Below are 17,861 nucleotides of genomic sequence, written 5' to 3' on the forward strand. Positions count from 1 at the left end.
GTCAGCGGCGTGGATGAGGAAATAAGGGGGCGGAGGGGCACCCTATCATATCGGCTTCCTCCCTGCCTGTCGGAAGAATGTTTGCAGCTCAGTATTAGGAACAACAGTGGGATAGAGGAGCACGACGGAGCAACAAAACACCAAGGAAACATGGCTCTCCTGCCCTGAGCTCGACATCAATTTCTGCGTACAGCCCTCTCAGCATGTGACATTATTCAAAGCAGCAAGAGCAAATGTTAATGAGTTCTTATTTGCATTTTTTTTTTCTTTGTTGAAATGTCACTGATTATTACGTACTCGGATGATGAATGTATCTGCTCATGCAGCTTGATGTGTAATTAGCCATTAGGTGAAATGAATAGATCAATTAAAGGCAAGGGACTGGGATTAAGAGAAATCAAACTGGGAAGAACACAGGAATAAGAAAGAGGATAACACATTAGGCTCATGGGGAAATAAACGCCACTGCTTTTATAAATCAGGCTACTAATCAAAACAAGATGGTGCAATCAGCAAAATCACATACATCCAACATTTTTATAAATATGGTTTTCAGTATCTGGAGCTAAACTGTTTATTTCCTCCTAAAATCCATCATAACACAGAACAGAGAGAGAGAGAGAGAGAGGGAAAGAGAGGGAAAGAGAGAAAGAGAGAGAGAGAAAGAGAGGAAGAGGGAGGGAGAGGGAGGAATAGTGGATCTCCTGATTGTGTTTATCCCCTCCCAGGATTATCAGGTGCCACGGCTCGGACTATTTGAATTTTTTCTAACTCCATAAAAAGAAGGAGGGGAAGAAACGGGGGAGGTGGACAGGGGAAAATGTTTTCGCTTGGCCTTTGCCGTTTTCCGATCCCAACCACTCTCCCGCCGGTGCTTGTTATTCACAAACGAGGAAAAAAAAATGCATTACTGTGGACCAGATGGGAACATTCCACATGACCAAACCAATCAATCACTTCGGTGGGACGCAGGTGTGACACAGCCGTGCAGCAACACACCATTTCACAGTCTATCAGGCACAAACACATGGTCACCAATCAATGGCACCCCGAGGACCCGTGAGGAGGGGTGCTCCTCTGTAGCCACGCTGGTTCAAAGCTGATGACTTCATAATCACGCATCCATTCTCTCAGAGGAGAAAGGCAATGAGCTCCCTAATAACGTCTCCCAACATGCGAGCGCCAGCTCTGTAACGGATGCTGCCGCCGTAACACGCTCTCCTGCATCTCACGAGCTCAGTGCCATCGTCCCTGTCAAGTTGCGAGATTGCTTTAAAGGAGGAAAAAGGAGGGGAAAAAAAAGAGAAACAGAGCGTGTTTAACAAGCTGCAGAAATGTCTCCCTGTTGGCTGTTAGAATCAGGACGGCATGCAACATCAAAGAATGAGTCAATGTTTGGTATTAGATGCCAAACAACTGTTGAGCAGCAAAACAACGGAGAGCTAAAGAGAGGTGAAGGACGAGGAAGGATGCACACATGGGTTAGGAATGCTGATTCAACTCACAGCACTGTGGGCATATTTTCTTACACGAAATCCCCCACAAACCCTGAGCGGTCTGGAGTTTAAGAGCACAAGGCTGCACTAAATAAAACATCCAACCAGCCAGAAGGGGGAAACTTTTGATGATCTGGCATAGCGGGAGAGTAAAAACTAGAGCAACCATTGAAGACAGTCTTGCTGGTTTTAAGTTGATAAAAACCAAATAAAAATCTACCTAACCACCCCCATATCCTTGGCATTAAAGTCTCACAGAGACGTGCTTCTCTCTTCACTTCCCACACTTTACACTGTCGGGGCTGTGCCAGCGTAGGAGAAAATGTCAGGCATTGTCAAGTGGGAGTAAAGGCGAAACAAATGTTTGCATTTCATTATCCAATCACAATCCACTACAGAGCAAAAAGAGGGGAGGGGAACATTATCTCGTATTTTGCCTGCCAGTACACCCAGCATGTACACAGGAAGACAAGCAGTGGTGGCTGTGGGAGTCGGAGAGTACTGGGAAAGAAAGTTCACCAACACTACCAGACTAAAGAGGCGACAACCGAGGCTGTATGTCACAGAGTAAGCTTTACAAAATTCATCTTGGACAGATTGATGCGAGGACTTCATTCCCACCTTTTAAAGGTGGAGCTTCAACCCTGTTTAGAAAGTATTTGAGGGAGTGTCTTTCCATAAAGTTATCATCCCACTTTGTCTGAGCTGGATTTGTATTAGAGCTGGGTTACATAAAAATAAAATTTGATTTTCTTCATAACAGATACAATTTCTGACTTTAATCCAAAAAAATTAAAGCTTTCTTTTCTAAAAAAAAAAAAAAAAAAAAAAAAAAAGAAAGAAAAAAAGAAATTACACACAGAAAAGTGGGTTTTACTTGAATCGTTCTTTCAAGTGGGAATAAGATGGATAATAAAGTCAAAATAAGACAAGAATAAAGTTGTAATATTGCCAGGATAAAGGATGAAATTTTATAAGAACATCTTAAAATAATGAGAAAAAAGTAGTTTTAATAAGAAAAGGGTTTGGAATCCTGATTTTTTTCCTTATTTTTTGTGTTGTGTTCTTATAAAATTACTACTTAATTCTCCTAATATTCTGACTTTATTCTGGTAATATTAAAACTTTTTTCCTGTATTACTTTGACTTTATTGTCCTATGATTTTATTCTTGCACTACGACAGTATTCTAGTAACATTATGGCTTCATTCTTGTCATAAAAAAAGAAAAAAAAATCTTAGCCTTATATTTTGTGGTAGAGTTGACCTGAATTCAAAGTCCGAATAAATAGAAGCTTTAAAACATGTTTGTCAAACAAGATGGCAGCCTGGACTCCTCTGTAGGTTACCTGTGTTTATTCATCATTTCTGTGTTGTACCAACCCCATCATGACTTTTTCCTTCCACTCAACTTTCCATTAATATGCCTGGACTCTAAACAACAAGAGTTTAGTAATGACCTTTTATGACTTACTGTGCTTGTGGAGCGCATCAATGACTATCTGCTGAGCGATGTCAGCAGCCTTCCCCATGTTTGTGCAGACCGAATTAGGCTTTGTGCATTTAAGACCGTCTTGTATTTGTCTCGTGTAATAAAATTTTCTGACACACAAAATTAAAAGTAATGAATACTTGAAATAAATCGCTCTCTTTCCAGTTTTGAAGTGATTCAAAACTGAAACTACAGAACACTTCAGTAATAATATAATTTAATCAGATCCACTGAAAGACTAACTTCAATTATCTGCGGCTATCAGACGTACTCAAGCATTTTTTAAAATCTTTTAAACTATTTGCAAAATAAACTGTCAATATGTTAAGAGCATAAAAATGTTAAGACTAAATTTAAAAATACAGAGTCCACTGTAAATCTGAGTTATGAATATATTCTGTTAGTATTGAACTTGTATTATATGAGCTCCAGCAGTAACACAGCTGCAGGCAGCATGAAGGGAGGGAGGAACCAGGGAGGATGGGAAGAAGAAAGGGGTAGCTTTTGGAGGTAGAAGCACAGCCTGTCTCTGAAGCAGATATTAGGTTTAACTGAACTTTTTTATAACTTTTTTCTTTTTTATAAGCCCCATCAGCAGAAAAGTTCTTTGAAAAAAGAAATTAAACTCTTCTTCTAACATCTTCAGACATATATAGGCAACTACCTACAAAAATCTAACAAAGATGGCTGATCTTTCCCTAAGAATCCAGCTTTCCTTTAGAAAAGTTCAAAAGTATACTGAGAAGAAACTCAAACAAACTGCATTTTCCAATTATTATAATATTTTATAGAGTATGGCTCTCTGATCCTTGCAGCTGCTTCCTGAAAGACTGGTTATGTCATCATAACTTGGCTATACCACTGCTGCTCCTCCATCCTCTTTAGAAAGGCGGCCCTTGGGGTATTACTCAGTATACAGCTGATCCTCTACAGCTGGTCAGCCTCGCCAGCCTCACGCTGGGGGCCAGGACCTGAGGACGGGAGGCAAGGGCGAGGCGGGGCCGAGACGGGCTGAAGGAAGCATGGAGGCGGCGCGGGGAAGGAGAAATGGAATTTTCGCCCTTTCAGCTCATCTTCAGCTTTTCACGCTTCACTGACCACAGTAACAGATAAGCACACCCAGCAGCTCTGCATAATGAACGGCTACAGCAACTAAACAGTGCTGCATACATCTCATTTGCTCAGCACACATCTTACACTGCGCCTGTCTATAAACACCCCCCCCCCCCCCACACACACGCACACACACACACACATATTGAATTATTTTAGTTATCCATTATTCTATTGATTATTTTGACCATTTAATCAGTCAGAAACAATTGGTACATAGGCCTGTCACAATAAACAAGCTCAGTAATTATCATTTGCATGATTTATTGTTTTTCTCTTTTCTGTCTTCCTACCAAAAACTGGACTAGAAAAATCTTCAGTCTGGTGTTTTAGTCACAACTAGCTTTTTTTTTTTTTTTTAAAACACACAATGTTATTTACAAAGACTTTATAAAACAAAATATTTGGGATATTTTTCTGCTGTTTTTTATTTTTATTTTGGATAATTAAAATGTCTTCCAGTTCTAGTATTAAATGTTCATTAGTATTTAAGATTATTAATGTTTTAGGCTTTGTTTTTGCATTATTCTTCTGTTACCGTGGAATATTGGTCTCAAAACAACAATATTAATTTTATTAACCCCTTATGCCTTTTTATACAATATTAGAAATGAAAGATAATAAAATGGAAATAGACAAACTAATTCATTCTTTAACAAGGAAAATAAACATTTTAATGCAATGTCATATAATTCCTTCGTGCATGCTTGATCACTTGTAGCAAAGGATGCAACTGCAGCTAAAAGAAATACTTCTACATGTGAAAAGCTTTTCAGCTTTTTCTGCTGGATTTAGCGTCAACACCATGTAGGGTTGTTTATTTTTTTTATCACGGTCAATGTCAAATTTATTCATATAGCACCTTTAAAAACGGTTTTAAAACTGCACCTAAATGTAATAAAAGACTGATAACACAACAGAATAAGTTGATGAAAAGAGAAATAGAAAAATAATAATACAAAAGACATAAGAATAATAAGTAAATAAAATTAAACTAAAACATCACAACAGAAAATTTACAATATCAGGCCTCAATTAAATGCCAACGAATACAAATAAGCGGGAAGATCTAATCTGGAAAGGCAGATTATTCCAGAGAATAGGAGGAGCAGCGGAGAAAGCCCAATCTCCTTTACTCTTAAATCGAGTCCAAGGGAATTTCAGCAACTGATTTATTTAACTGGTTAATTTATTTGGATTCATCGATTAATAACAGCACAGCAAAAGGTTGTTAGTAAGAGATTTTTGTTATCAAATCTGAAACAGGTAAAGCACTGAACACTATGCCACTGGAGGAGGTCTGAGAAGAGCATATTTTTTCATCTTAGATGCAAAACCTGTATATTTTTTGTACAGTTTGTACTTGCTTGTTTTAGATTCTGTATAGTCCAATTGATTACTAAATTAGTTGGTAATTATTTCAATAACTGATCCATTGTGATCATTGCAATGAATTCTTTCAGCCCTGATAAATGTGTATATATCTGCAGACTCACATTATCAGCATGTGTTGCCACTACATTATGTCCTGAAGGCCTGCAGAGTGTACGTGTGTGTGGGTATGAACAGCAGCGAGGTAAAAGGATGCAGCGCTGGCAGCACCTGTGACCCACGCTGTTCTGCAAACTGAGTGCACACCTGAACAGCACCTGGCCACAATCACAGCCTGGGTCTGGGGATGTTCTCCCGTGAGACAAAGCATTAGCAGATGACACCTGCCCCAGTAAAAACACACTGGGGATGCCAGTATGATGTGGGATTTGACACCTCGTGCAGAGCTTTGGGGATCAATTAAGTGGAAAAGAAAAAGGAGAGAGGGGAATCTGCAAAGGGATAGCCTGTGCACAATGAAGAACCAATGTCTTTTTTTATTACTTTTAAAAGAAAATGCCATACAAAAAAAAACGTTTCATATAAAGAAATTCCATTTTTGCAAAGACAAATTGTAGGGTAGGTAGGCTTTACTATAAATAAATGTAAATATATTATAGGAATTGGTGCAAATTTTTGAGAGCTACACTATACTGTGCATTATAATACAACAATTAAAAAGTGCAGCTGTCAGTTCACTCTTTAAAGATAAGATACTTCAGCTGACCTTTTTATGCACATTAAATTTCTAACTCTACCTACGTAAAAACAGTCTAAACTTAGATTTACTTTTTCTGTCCTCATGTTCCCAGTGCTTTTCTGTAGACTCAGTTTGTTGTGTACATGAACCAGCACACATTGGAAGTATTTGATAAATAGCAGTCAAAAATAAATCAGCTCAGTAAAGCAGCATCATCAGCCGAGGAATCCTGCTGTACTGTACTGCACTGAAGTGCCTCGGGAAGCAAAAACCCTTTGTGTTTATGCATAATTTGCAGTTATTGCCCTAACATAATTATTATTTGGAGACAGAAAAGACCTACTACATGCAGTGGTTCCTGTTGTTAATTATCATTAGTGTAGTAAACCAAAACATGGACTCTTTGAAACTACAAATACAGTCACAGTTTGTAAGGTCCAAAGTAAATCAGTGGCAGTGACAAACTTTAATGAGTCAGCTTCTATAGTAGGCCATGCCAGTCAGGTAGTCTTCTTAAGGTCACACGTGTTTGTCTGCAGGGCATCTGCATGTGGCTGTATGCATGCGTCGATGACACCGCTGTAAGCTGATTAGTTTTTATGCAAGACTAAAGCCGTATGAACCACAGATATGAAGCAGGACAGAGAAACGTGAGCATTAAACAACGACTCAGCAGTTGAGATGTCACGTCCCGAGGCACATGGCAGGAGAGAACGGATGTGAAAAACTCTCGAGCTAAGCAGCGAGTATCCAATGAGAACGAGTTTTACAACGATAGAGGATAAAGTTGTTGATTTGAATTCATGAAAGAAAAAGAAGGGGGGATTGTTTGGGTCTTATTTTTAGAACATTTTGTGAATTGTGATTGCATGCTTCAATCACAGAAAGCAGAACTGTTCGATATGGATTACAAATAAAATCTCAGATTTTTTCGTAAAGGAACTGATGTCCGATTTTAACTGGGTTTTTTTCTTGCTTTTTTTTCTAAAAAAAATTTAATTACAAATGACAGAAAAAGTAGCTTTTATTTTTGTGGGATCCTGTGCCACAAAATCTTCTTCACAAAATCTTCGAAAATCTTCTGTGGATTTTTCTTCAACCACCAGGGGGCTCTCTAGCAGGAAGTGGATCAATGGAAGTCAAAATTGGAAATCGAAGACGAAACTGCTGATTTTCATTTAGAACATGCTAGCACCAGGCACAACGGAGAAATTTTTCAAACTCACCCCCTCATCAAGGAAACAACACCAAGAAGTTGATATGACGCATCTTTTAAGTTGAGGGCTAAAGATCTGGCAGTCAGGAGGGAAATAGAGCCGCTGCCCGTAAGCTCGGCATGAGAGAATCCGTGGTTCGGCGTTGGAGATGGACAGCTGAGTCCTCAATGATTTATTAACCTGGTGAAAACCAACTGTTTCCAGTTGGGTTTTTTTTTTAACTTTGTGGCTTAAACTATGGTGCGCTCTACCGAAAAATACGGTACAAAAATATAATGGGTCCAATGGTGGAAGAAAATCTGGATTTCCACAAATTAAATCCTTCAAAGCCAAAAAATTGGATTAATCAATAATTTGCCCAGCCCTACTAGAAGTGACAAATAATAAAGAGACAGTTGTAAGGAATGCAGATGTTGAATTTAAAAGCTAACTCTTATTTTAGACTTGGAGAGTCTTAGAGACGCTAACCAATTTACTGTCTTCTTATTTTCTATTCAGTCTAATCACACCTGCAACTAACAATAACTTAGAGCCACTTCAGTCCTACATAACAACTTTCAAATCAAATTGTCCCTGTTCTGGAGTAAAAATTTAATGGCATAAGCTACAAGCAGTGGCTTACACTCACAATATAAATGAGTTAAATGAGGAGCTCTGTCAGGTGTAGCTCATTGCCTGAGGTAATTGCCCAGATTGCCTGAAATGAGCCTTCCCCACTGACTTCCCCATTTCAAGCTGACACCACCAGAAAAAACTCTCAGCGGGTAATCAGATGTAACCATTTCTTGTCAGTACTACGAACACTTGGCCATCCCTGTGGCTAAATAATTAGAACAAGGAAATCAAGGCCAAACACCCACTAGGACCTACAGAAGACCTCAAGTGAAACACATAAAACTACTTTTACAATTTCCTGTCCTCTGACTTTTAATATACAACACATGCAATGACTATATTCGAGTTAAATTGTGTGCTTTTGTTGCTCTTAACCGGGGCTTTATAGGACTAAAGGTTTATATGGAAGAGGACTGATTGACCAAAGAAGAATTGTTCTGAGTTGGGAATTGACTGTCTGGCTGTCAATTAATGCGCCAGAGCAGTAAATGCCAACTTATTTTGTCAGGATAAATGTCCTTACCACATATTAATATTAATAATTACTAGATACCCACCAATTAATCAGTTAGAGAGCTAATTATCCCCTGATTTGTCCTTGTCTGTGATCAGCAAGTCAAGACATTTTATTCCCAAAGCATCAAACAGAAAAACTTTAAGCCTTTCTAAGCTAAATAAAAATCAGATCAAAGAATGAGACAAATGTTTTGATGCATAAATGGACATAATCTTGAAATTTCTTACTTTTCTGCTGGATCCAAAAATATTATTTCTAGCATAACGTCACCATTCTGCGAGTTACAGTCCTTAGAAATGTCCCAGTCCTTTAAGAAGAACAACTGGTGAATCACTTACAATTTGATAACCTGAGAATATGTGTGATGACTGACTATAAATATACAAAACCTGTTGCAAATCCTCATGAGACTAGCTCTAAAGCATCAAGAGTAGCATGTTTATCATTGTTACCACCAGATGAGTCACAGAGTTTCACGTGGCGATGACTAAGACTGCTTATGACGTTCTGTGTACATGGACATTGCGGCTGCCACCGACCAGGTAGTTTATAGTTTACAGAGCAACCCAGTAAGAGGCTTGTTGCAAATGTAGGTGGAGAAAAAAACTCATAATTTGTTCTTACTTCCAGGCCTGGTGAGAGACTGGTGTCACCAATGGGTACTCAGCCCTGAATTAAAAGAATCTCTCCTTATAAGCTTTTAATGCACACTATGCAAAACGTGATGCAAAAATAAGCCCTTGATTTTGGAGCTCCATAAATCCCTATAAGCTAATTATCCACTGCCAGTAACATCTAGGTAGTGAGCAAGAAGTAAAAAAAAAAAAAATAGCTAAAACAATTACAAAATCATATCAAGTTGTTTTTGCATTTTTTTTCCAGTGGAATTTTCCATTTAGAGATGTATTTTTAAAAACAAAGGCCATTTATGATCTAGCAGGATGATAAACTTCACATTACGTAGACCAGTCTTTTAGGTTTGTATAGGGGACTTCCAATCAGGAAGGATACTCTGAATAAGAGGCAGGAAGTATGAAGTATCCCTAAGAGGTTTGCGTCACCAGCCTCAGTTTTGCCTGTCAGTGGACATTTTCCAAAGCTCCTTTATTTTTTTCCTGAATAATTGATCCAGGATGTGGTAAGCAGGCTCACAAACATCTGAATCAACAGCTCGCTCCAGTAAAGTCTACAACACACAGATGCTTTCAGATTTGAAGCAATTACTTTAAAAGTTTAAAAAGGACCCACTAAATGAGTGTTTCACTTCTTCTGTGGTAACAAAAACTGTTGCTTGAAACACAACCTACCAACCAGAATAATGGCATCTTTATACTGCATGGCTGTGCTGCCAGAAGCACTGCTGAGAAATAACCTTTCAGGCTTAATTTAATGAGAACACAGGGAAAAAAAACGTGATTTATGCAAGTCTCGGATCTTACTCTGGAAAACAATTCAATAAGACTGCAGACTTCTGAGCCTGAGATAAGAAACGGCAATACAGAGTTTACAATCATGCTGTCGAGAACTGACATATCGCAGCAACAGATCGCATCTATAACCTGCTGCTGTCGAGCATATTAGAGACGCAGCTGAAGCAGCCACGTGATCAATTACAAGAGAGATAACATTTTAGTTCAATTCAGCAGCAGCCATTTGTGAACTAATCACTGTGCTTGGAAACCAGTCTTTAGGGGCATCATGTAATGAGCTGAGACATAGTTAGCCGTAAAAGTGTCAAGTGGTTACACATCACAATGATGCTGGACGCCCAATAACATACAGCTTTTAATTGCTGTAATGTCAGTGCATGTTGCCACTCAGTATTAAAGTGCAAGGAAGGGGAGAAGCTGGCTAATGATTTTGATCAGAGCTAAAGAAGAAAATATGTTGAAGTTGAAAAAGTGCATTATCCACAGCCTGGTGAATGGAACAAGATGGCCGTTTTGATGAATGGTTTGGCAGCAGCAAACAGAAACAATGTTAAAACTAACTAAAAAGTAAACAAAATTCACTCATAACTGCGTTTATGGAATAAAATTAGACGGTGCTACATGCATTTAAACCTGAAACCTAAACTGAATATCACATAAAAATCATGATGTAAAATGAAGGTGCTTAAATCAACTATTAACCTTACACACAGAGGAAGCTTATGGCCAATTTCATGTTTCGGACACAGCTTCGTCTGACGGAAAGCTATACTGATGGTGTGACTCCTACCCTGGGGGAGGGTCATCACAGAAGGAGGGAGACGGAGAGGAAGAAAAGAGAGGGGGGCAAATACTGTCTAGTACCCAAGCAAGGCTTTCAGCACTCGAACCTTCAGGTGCATTGTGCGTCTTGCACATCAGTCAGACCAATTTTTTTACAGTCTAACACCAAAGGGCATGTGAGGGCTGATTTAAGAGGAGTTGCTTACTTACCAATTATGTTTGAGTTCATAAAAGGTGTTGGGGACAATTCTTCATGGGACACTAATCGGCTGTCACTCATATGATCGCCATAATGAGGGCTGTCTGCAAAACCCTGGGGGAGGAGATCAGAGTATTATTCACAATATTGAGCAACTTCACTGAGCAGCAAAAGGAGAACACATCTGGTCATTAATGTCAATAAGTAATCTGGATAATCCTCCAGAAAAAATACAAATATTAGGATTAGCTGGTTACAGCTCATCTTAGTGACATTCAACACTTTTATTTTATGTTTGAGGTTATTTAATCTAAATAAACGATAATAAACATAGTAAAACAATCAACACTAAAGATTACGTTTTATCTTTGTATGTCTGGCATATTTACTGTTACTTTAATTTTCTTGTAGAAATGATTAATTGGATTAATTGTGATTAATCAATTATTGAAATAATCAGCAGATAATTCAATAACCCTTTCTTCAACTGGTTCAGATTCTCTGAAAAATCTCCAGTTAAGCACCTTTTGCTATCCAGTTATTAATTGATTAATCCAAAAACAATCAACAGATTAGCACGAAAGACTGAGATTTTCACATTGTTCATATGAATTTTACCTGCAGATGCATCCTTTGCTACAAATAATCAACACTAAGAAAAAGCTGCTATCACATTTCATGCAATATAATGTTAACATTCTCTTTTTAAAAAAGTAATCAAATTATTCGCATCTTTTGTACTGCTACAGTTGTATAAAGATGATACATGAACAATGTCTCATTTTTTATATCTAATTAATTGTCAGAAGAACTGATTATTAAAATAATCTTTCTACTTTTTTGGTACAAGATATGCATGTACTTTCATTAAGGCCTATTTAATGAGAACCTTACTTTACTGCTTTACTGTTTCTTCTTCATCTATCCTTCATCCATCAGTTTATTAAGAGCATAACAATCCCCATTACCCAAACCTGCGTTTGAGCCCTTCGTATTTGTGCTACCGTCTATGCGGCTCATGAGACGCTGTTGTTTACTGGAAGGGGAAAAACACAGACGATGTTTCCTGACACCTGCAGCTTATAAAAATTGCCTTTTTCTCCTGCAGTTTCATGCAGCCTTTTCATGACAGTTATCAGCATCTGGGGCTTAGGTCTAAATATCGGTCACAGTGTGGTCTTGGAGAACTTGGGGTCCCATGTAATAAAAGATGCTTCGTTACAGAGTTAATCCCACACTCTGTGAAAATCCTCCAGTCGAACGTATCTTCCAAAACTACATTAACTTCCACCAGACGGACCGAGCAGCACTACGCTTGCATTTCTATAGAGCTCTTTTTTTTTGTCACCAACTCGTAGTCTTTGCATTCAACATAGGGTAAAAAAAAAGAGAGAAGTAAATCTTATTATCCATCTTTTTTTTTTTGTGAGTGGATGGTGATGGAGTAATTTCAAAGGCAGCGAAGTGTTGTGCTGCGTCGAGGGATTCCCTATTGTGCTCCTGCCAGCCTGCACACTCTGTTAATCACACCATGAACCGACTCAATAACAACAACAGCCCCGTGAGAAGCTCAACCAAACTAATACACACGCATGCACAAAGACTCGCGCACACACCGCTGAAAGAAGGAAGTGAAAAAACATTTCATCTTTTCAACTGCAAAACAACGAGCGACTTTTGTGAATTAAATTAGAAGGTGAACCCCTATTTCATTTTCCTTCAGAGGAATCAGATTTTATTACCAGAAGGATGGGTTTTATGGAAATAAGCCCAGTTGGTCAAGTAAATTTGTAAAATGGCACTTCAGATAAGACTGATGTACTGAGCGACTATACTTGAGATTGGTGCACCAAGGATTCATCAACGGGAGTCAACAAGGAAAGTGTTGCATGTTTTGGTTCAAAATATACTTTAAGCTTCACTGATGAGATGGTTTTCTCCTCTTGAGGAAGAACCAACGGGTCGACATTTGAGTGTTTAAAAATATTTTGTTTTCAGTGCAGCAAAAAGGAGATTAAGTATATTACAGACCAGAAGTTAGTCAAATTTGACTTTAGTTGCCATCCAATTAACTTCTAAATTAACTTTTTTCCCCTCATAAACTCTCTAAATAGGTTTCTTAGGATGCTATCTTTATGCTTCTGGGAGAGTTTTAACATTTTTTATGGTTTTAGGCAAACTATTAAAGAACTAAACAAATTTACACTAAAACATCAAAATTTACACAAAAACATGAAGAATGAAACATAAAATAAAACCTATTTAGACAATTTAGGGCAGGGGTGTCAAACTCCAGTCCTCGAGGGCCGGTGTCCTGAAACTTTTAGATGTCCCTCTGCTGCACCTCACCTGAATAGAATAATTAGGTCATTAGCAAAGCTCTGGAGAACTTCTCGACACAAGGAGGGGGTAATTAAACCATTTCATTCAAGTATTTTGTACCTGTGGCACATCTAAAAACTGCAGAACAGCGGCCCTCTAGGACTGGAGTTTCAGACCTGTGATTTAGGGGTTAGTTGCTCTTTAAAGTTAGAGATAATTACAGCAAATCATAATACAAACTCGACATAAAAATCTTGTTTATTTTCTTCCAAGGTATACCAGTTAAATCATTATTGTTTTTGTTTTCTGGGTTGTTTTTTGAAGCATTTAATTGATTACCAAAAATCCAAACTAGATTATCTTAATGTTAATTAAACCTAACTTTAAAGGATGCAACAAGAGGAAGTGGAAAGCTCTGAGTGCGGCATTCAGAAGGTTTGTGGTTTGCATGTAAAGCCAGTAGCAAACATTAGCTTTACCAAACCCTGCAATAAGAGACGAGGACATACAATATGGGTAAAAGTTAAATGTAATATTTTTAAAATATGACAAACACGAGGAGCCATATCACATGGTTCACCCGGAGGCAGAAGAAAAAAAGCTAGTCTGCCATCGTCAGCAGACAACCATAGAGCAAGAAGTGTGTAAGTTCATTTTTAAGGGAAATGTCAAGCTAATTACAAGATCTATAGCAACAAAGTTATGACATCACTATTAGCTGTTAGGACACCTACTAAATAAGTGGAGCATAATGTTTATTAAACCTCATTCTTGCTTTTTTCTTGCTGTATTGTTTGGTGGATCTTGTTGCTGGCCTGTTCAGAAGAAGCACTGAATATGTTATTATACTTTGACATTAAACATTTTATTTTCATTACACTATTCTTTCTTTCCCCCTTTTTGTAAAAACAGGCAACGTTAAAAATAACATGGGTTAAATTGAATTGCAGATTACACTTCACTGCCCTTTTTTATGTCTATTCAACCAGCTTGAGCTTCACATGTGAGCTTCAATTATTACATTGATTAAACCAAAGCTTTGTTATCATCATCAATTATTAATTCTGTGATGTCTAATAGCAAAAACCGATTAATGCTAATAATTTAAGGTGAAATTCTCCTGGTATTTTACATAAAAACAAATACCCAGAGAGTGTATCAGCATGCCGTCTGAAACACAAAGACACCACACCACTCGGTGTGTTTGTCTACATTAACAGTCTTACTGCCCTGTGTTTGCTGCTTTGAGTCAGTTAGATCATCAATCACAGGTCCCCCATCATTCCCAAACACTGGTGGCCTACATCTATCCAAGACACTAACGCATCCTGTCATGGGAGCCACGGGGCTGCGTTTGCACTACTGGCTAAATAACTGTCAGATAACTATGGCAGCAAGCAGGCCAGAGCTCACGCCTTGCTCCCCGATCACTCACCACACTGTTTAAACAGTCATTTCTTCACACTCTGGGCAGTATCCCAGGTGAACGTGTGGCTGCATGTGGCTCCTTGGGAAGTCATGATATGGTCGTGATGGATGCGCGTGGGGTCGGGTATCAATTGGGGCAGGGCACGTGGGAGAAGGGGGGTAGTCGTGCGGTGGCAGCGGGCACAGCCCTGCCTGTCAGAGCGCCAGTCTGCAGCCACGGCTACCCAGGAAACAGCGGCTGGCTGTGAGCCAAGGTCAGCGCGGCAGGTCTCTGGACTGTTCACAGTCGACTGATCACACATTCATAGCGCACCAGCAAACAAGCTCAGGGACAAGACTGAATCCCCTTTGTAGCAGACTGAAGGATGAGGCGCGCAGAATTTCTTCCACAAGCCTTGGACACATTTAGTGAAAAAGCCATAAATTGATTTTCTTTAAAGTTTTTGATACTTTCTGGGGTTTTTCAGTAAACAGAAAGAAGTAATAGGCATGTCTTCATTTTATCAAGCAAAATAGTGACTTTTTCTCATTATTTTTGGTGGAAAAAAGTCATTATGACCTCTTCTTATACAATGAAAGGAAAGAAGAAAATGTGAGGAAGGTCTTAAATACATTACATATTTCTTAAGAAAAATCTTAGGAATTTAATAATCTCTGAAAACATTCTGAAATATGCAAATTATTCATTGACTCAAACTAGCTGGATAAAATGTAATGTCCTCAAAATACCTGAAAAAAATAAGGCAAGCAAACGCAGCATTTAACCAAACAAAGTAAAGTATGAGATGTTCAAAGTACAGGAGATTGATTTGGAAACATCAATAAATAAAATCTAATTATTCACACAAACCTTTTGCAACGAGGATGATTCTAACCTTTCATTTAATCATTTTTATGTAAATTATTGATCTTGTATGAGTTGTCAGGTTAAATTGCAAAGGTAATTCAAGCAATTCTTTACCTTAATAATATCTAATGACTTTAGTCAAGTCAAAAAGGTAATCATAACCTTGAAACAGAAATCAATAATGTTAACATTTGCTTTTTAAAACACTAACTGGCCAATTTTTAATTGGTTTTATTTTGCAACCAGGTTGCTGTGTATTGCAGACTTCTGTCCAACTCCCTCTTGAAATTGAGATCCAGATCTCAACAAGGTTTACCTGGTTAAATAAATAAAAATGGCAAAATTTACACTAAATTTCTTTCATTCAAGATAATGAATTCCCATTCCTATTTTGGAGTGGCTTGACCTTAAACCCTCCAATGTGACACAAGCAACGTAAAAGACTTATTCATTCATGGATGGATGTATGGCTGGATGTATAAAGGTGGGCAATGTGAACTTAAAAGTTTTATACTATATTGTGATAATGATAAATGTGGAGATGAAAGTTATTCTAAACTTCACACAGAAGCTGTATTAATCATGTCTTTGAATTTTTTGATGCTTTCATTTAACAAAAAGTGGAGAACCTTGTTAGTAAAGCTAACAATCCCGACAATATGGACAATTTTAGGACAAATTATATTAATTATAATTTGTCGTTACTTATCATTGTAAGTACAATAAATAATGAACTATACAATAAATGTCCATCCCAAATGGATGGACAAGATAATGTGAAATAAAATATTATAAAAAGTTTATATTGAAGTCTGTGTAAGGATAAGGATGTGCAGCTGTTTCAGAGAATGCATGCAGGCCTTATGGACGTGCAAACAGCTGTCTGCTGGCTGACGCCGTGCCTTGTAATGTCAGAATCACTCATTTATATGCACCTGGAGCGAAGATATCTCAAGCTGCTCTGTCTTCTAATTCAAATCAAGCCGCCTATGTTACCATAGCCTGTAGATGTTCATTCGGGAAGGGCACCGAGAAATAAACAAGGTAACGCAGGCCGAGTGGCTCTGACATTTAGCTGAGTTCTAATAGAAAGTGACAGGAGATTGACATTAACTGGAATTCATACAGGGCATTGGGAACAGCCAACGTGTGAGAGACAAACAAACAGGCAGAGCTGTTCACACTTGCTCATACAAACACTCAGAGCTTCTCATTTAGACGCAAGAAAGACATCCACTTCCTACAACATCTTGATTTACAGTGAACTTTTACGTGAAAGTTGTTATAATCACACAAATATGAGCTGTGCAACATTTTAATAGGATGTATTAAGCTGGATAATGTAAAGGTTTACACTGAGAAAGATGACACAGTTTCAAAAGATAAATCATAGTTTATTCAAAATAAAAGCTGCACAAAAATGTGAAACACTTCCTCAGATGCTCATAAGGTAAAAAGCTTGTTTTCACTGTAAGACGTCGAACATCTTTTCCTATAAATTTATAAATTTTTGTGTTTTCTTTATTGTGGTGTCAAAAACACAGCCCTTCATACAAGCTCCTGTGACGTTTTTCTCTGCTGATACCTGTAAGACGTTGTTTAAAAATGGATAACAATTGAAGTTAACAGAAAATATGAGCTGAATATCAGTTTATAGAGATACGACTGAATTTAAAGTTGAGAAAAATCCAGCCAGTTTGAAATGTTTTGCACCTCATTTCAACAAAACTCCATCCAATAGTTTCCGGTAAATAAAAAGAAGTAGCTACCTATTAGTGCCATTTTCTACAGTAAATATTAAACCCTGTACATTTATGTAGACTCTGGTAAAAACAGTGAAAACAGAAAGTGGTAAAGAATGAACCCAGAACGCTACACTAATCTCACCTCAACATTATTCAGACCAAAGGAGCAAAGTGCAAGATAATTGCTGTTGAAAGTCTAATATGTTTAGTAATTTAGTAAAAACACCTGATCATTTTGAGGTTTAAACAGATCCACGTAAAGCTGTTTTAGGAAAACTGAATTTAGGAGGAGCTAAAAATTAAATTTTAGGTGTTACATAAAGACCACTGATCACCTACCAAGAATTCTAATGCAAACATTTTTCTTTGTGCTATAAAAGAGAAAATTAACACATTTTCTTTTCAATAAAAATAACTTAAACATTTGAAAACTGATGAATTCACTCTGCCAAAGAGAAATGTGTCTATAACAGGTCAAATAACACAACAGGCTCTGGGAAAAGGTGAGATAAAACATTGTGAATTCCCCACTTTGATGTAATGAGTGTTAAATGATGCGCCGTGGAGCAGAAAGGCCACTCAGAGGC

At 37.9% G+C, this 17,861-nt stretch overlaps 1 protein-coding gene across 5 annotated transcripts in view; it reads right to left on the reverse strand.

Annotated features, from left to right (window-relative positions):
• tcf12 (transcription factor 12) overlaps window positions 1–17,861 on the reverse strand; it is a 76,350-nt gene that overhangs the window by 46,609 nt on the left and 11,880 nt on the right. For all 5 annotated transcript variants that reach the window (XM_055036443.1, XM_055036442.1, XM_055036445.1 and 2 more), the window contains one exon: window positions 10,944–11,046. In XM_055036443.1, the coding sequence (XP_054892418.1) occupies window positions 10,944–11,046 (103 nt within the window). The remainder of the gene's footprint in view (window positions 1–10,943; window positions 11,047–17,861) is intronic.

This window comes from Poeciliopsis prolifica, unplaced genomic scaffold (genome assembly GCF_027474105.1).
Source record: "Poeciliopsis prolifica strain line A6 unplaced genomic scaffold, Auburn_PproV2 SCAFFOLD011, whole genome shotgun sequence".
Classification (NCBI taxonomy): Eukaryota; Metazoa; Chordata; class Actinopteri; order Cyprinodontiformes; family Poeciliidae; genus Poeciliopsis; species Poeciliopsis prolifica.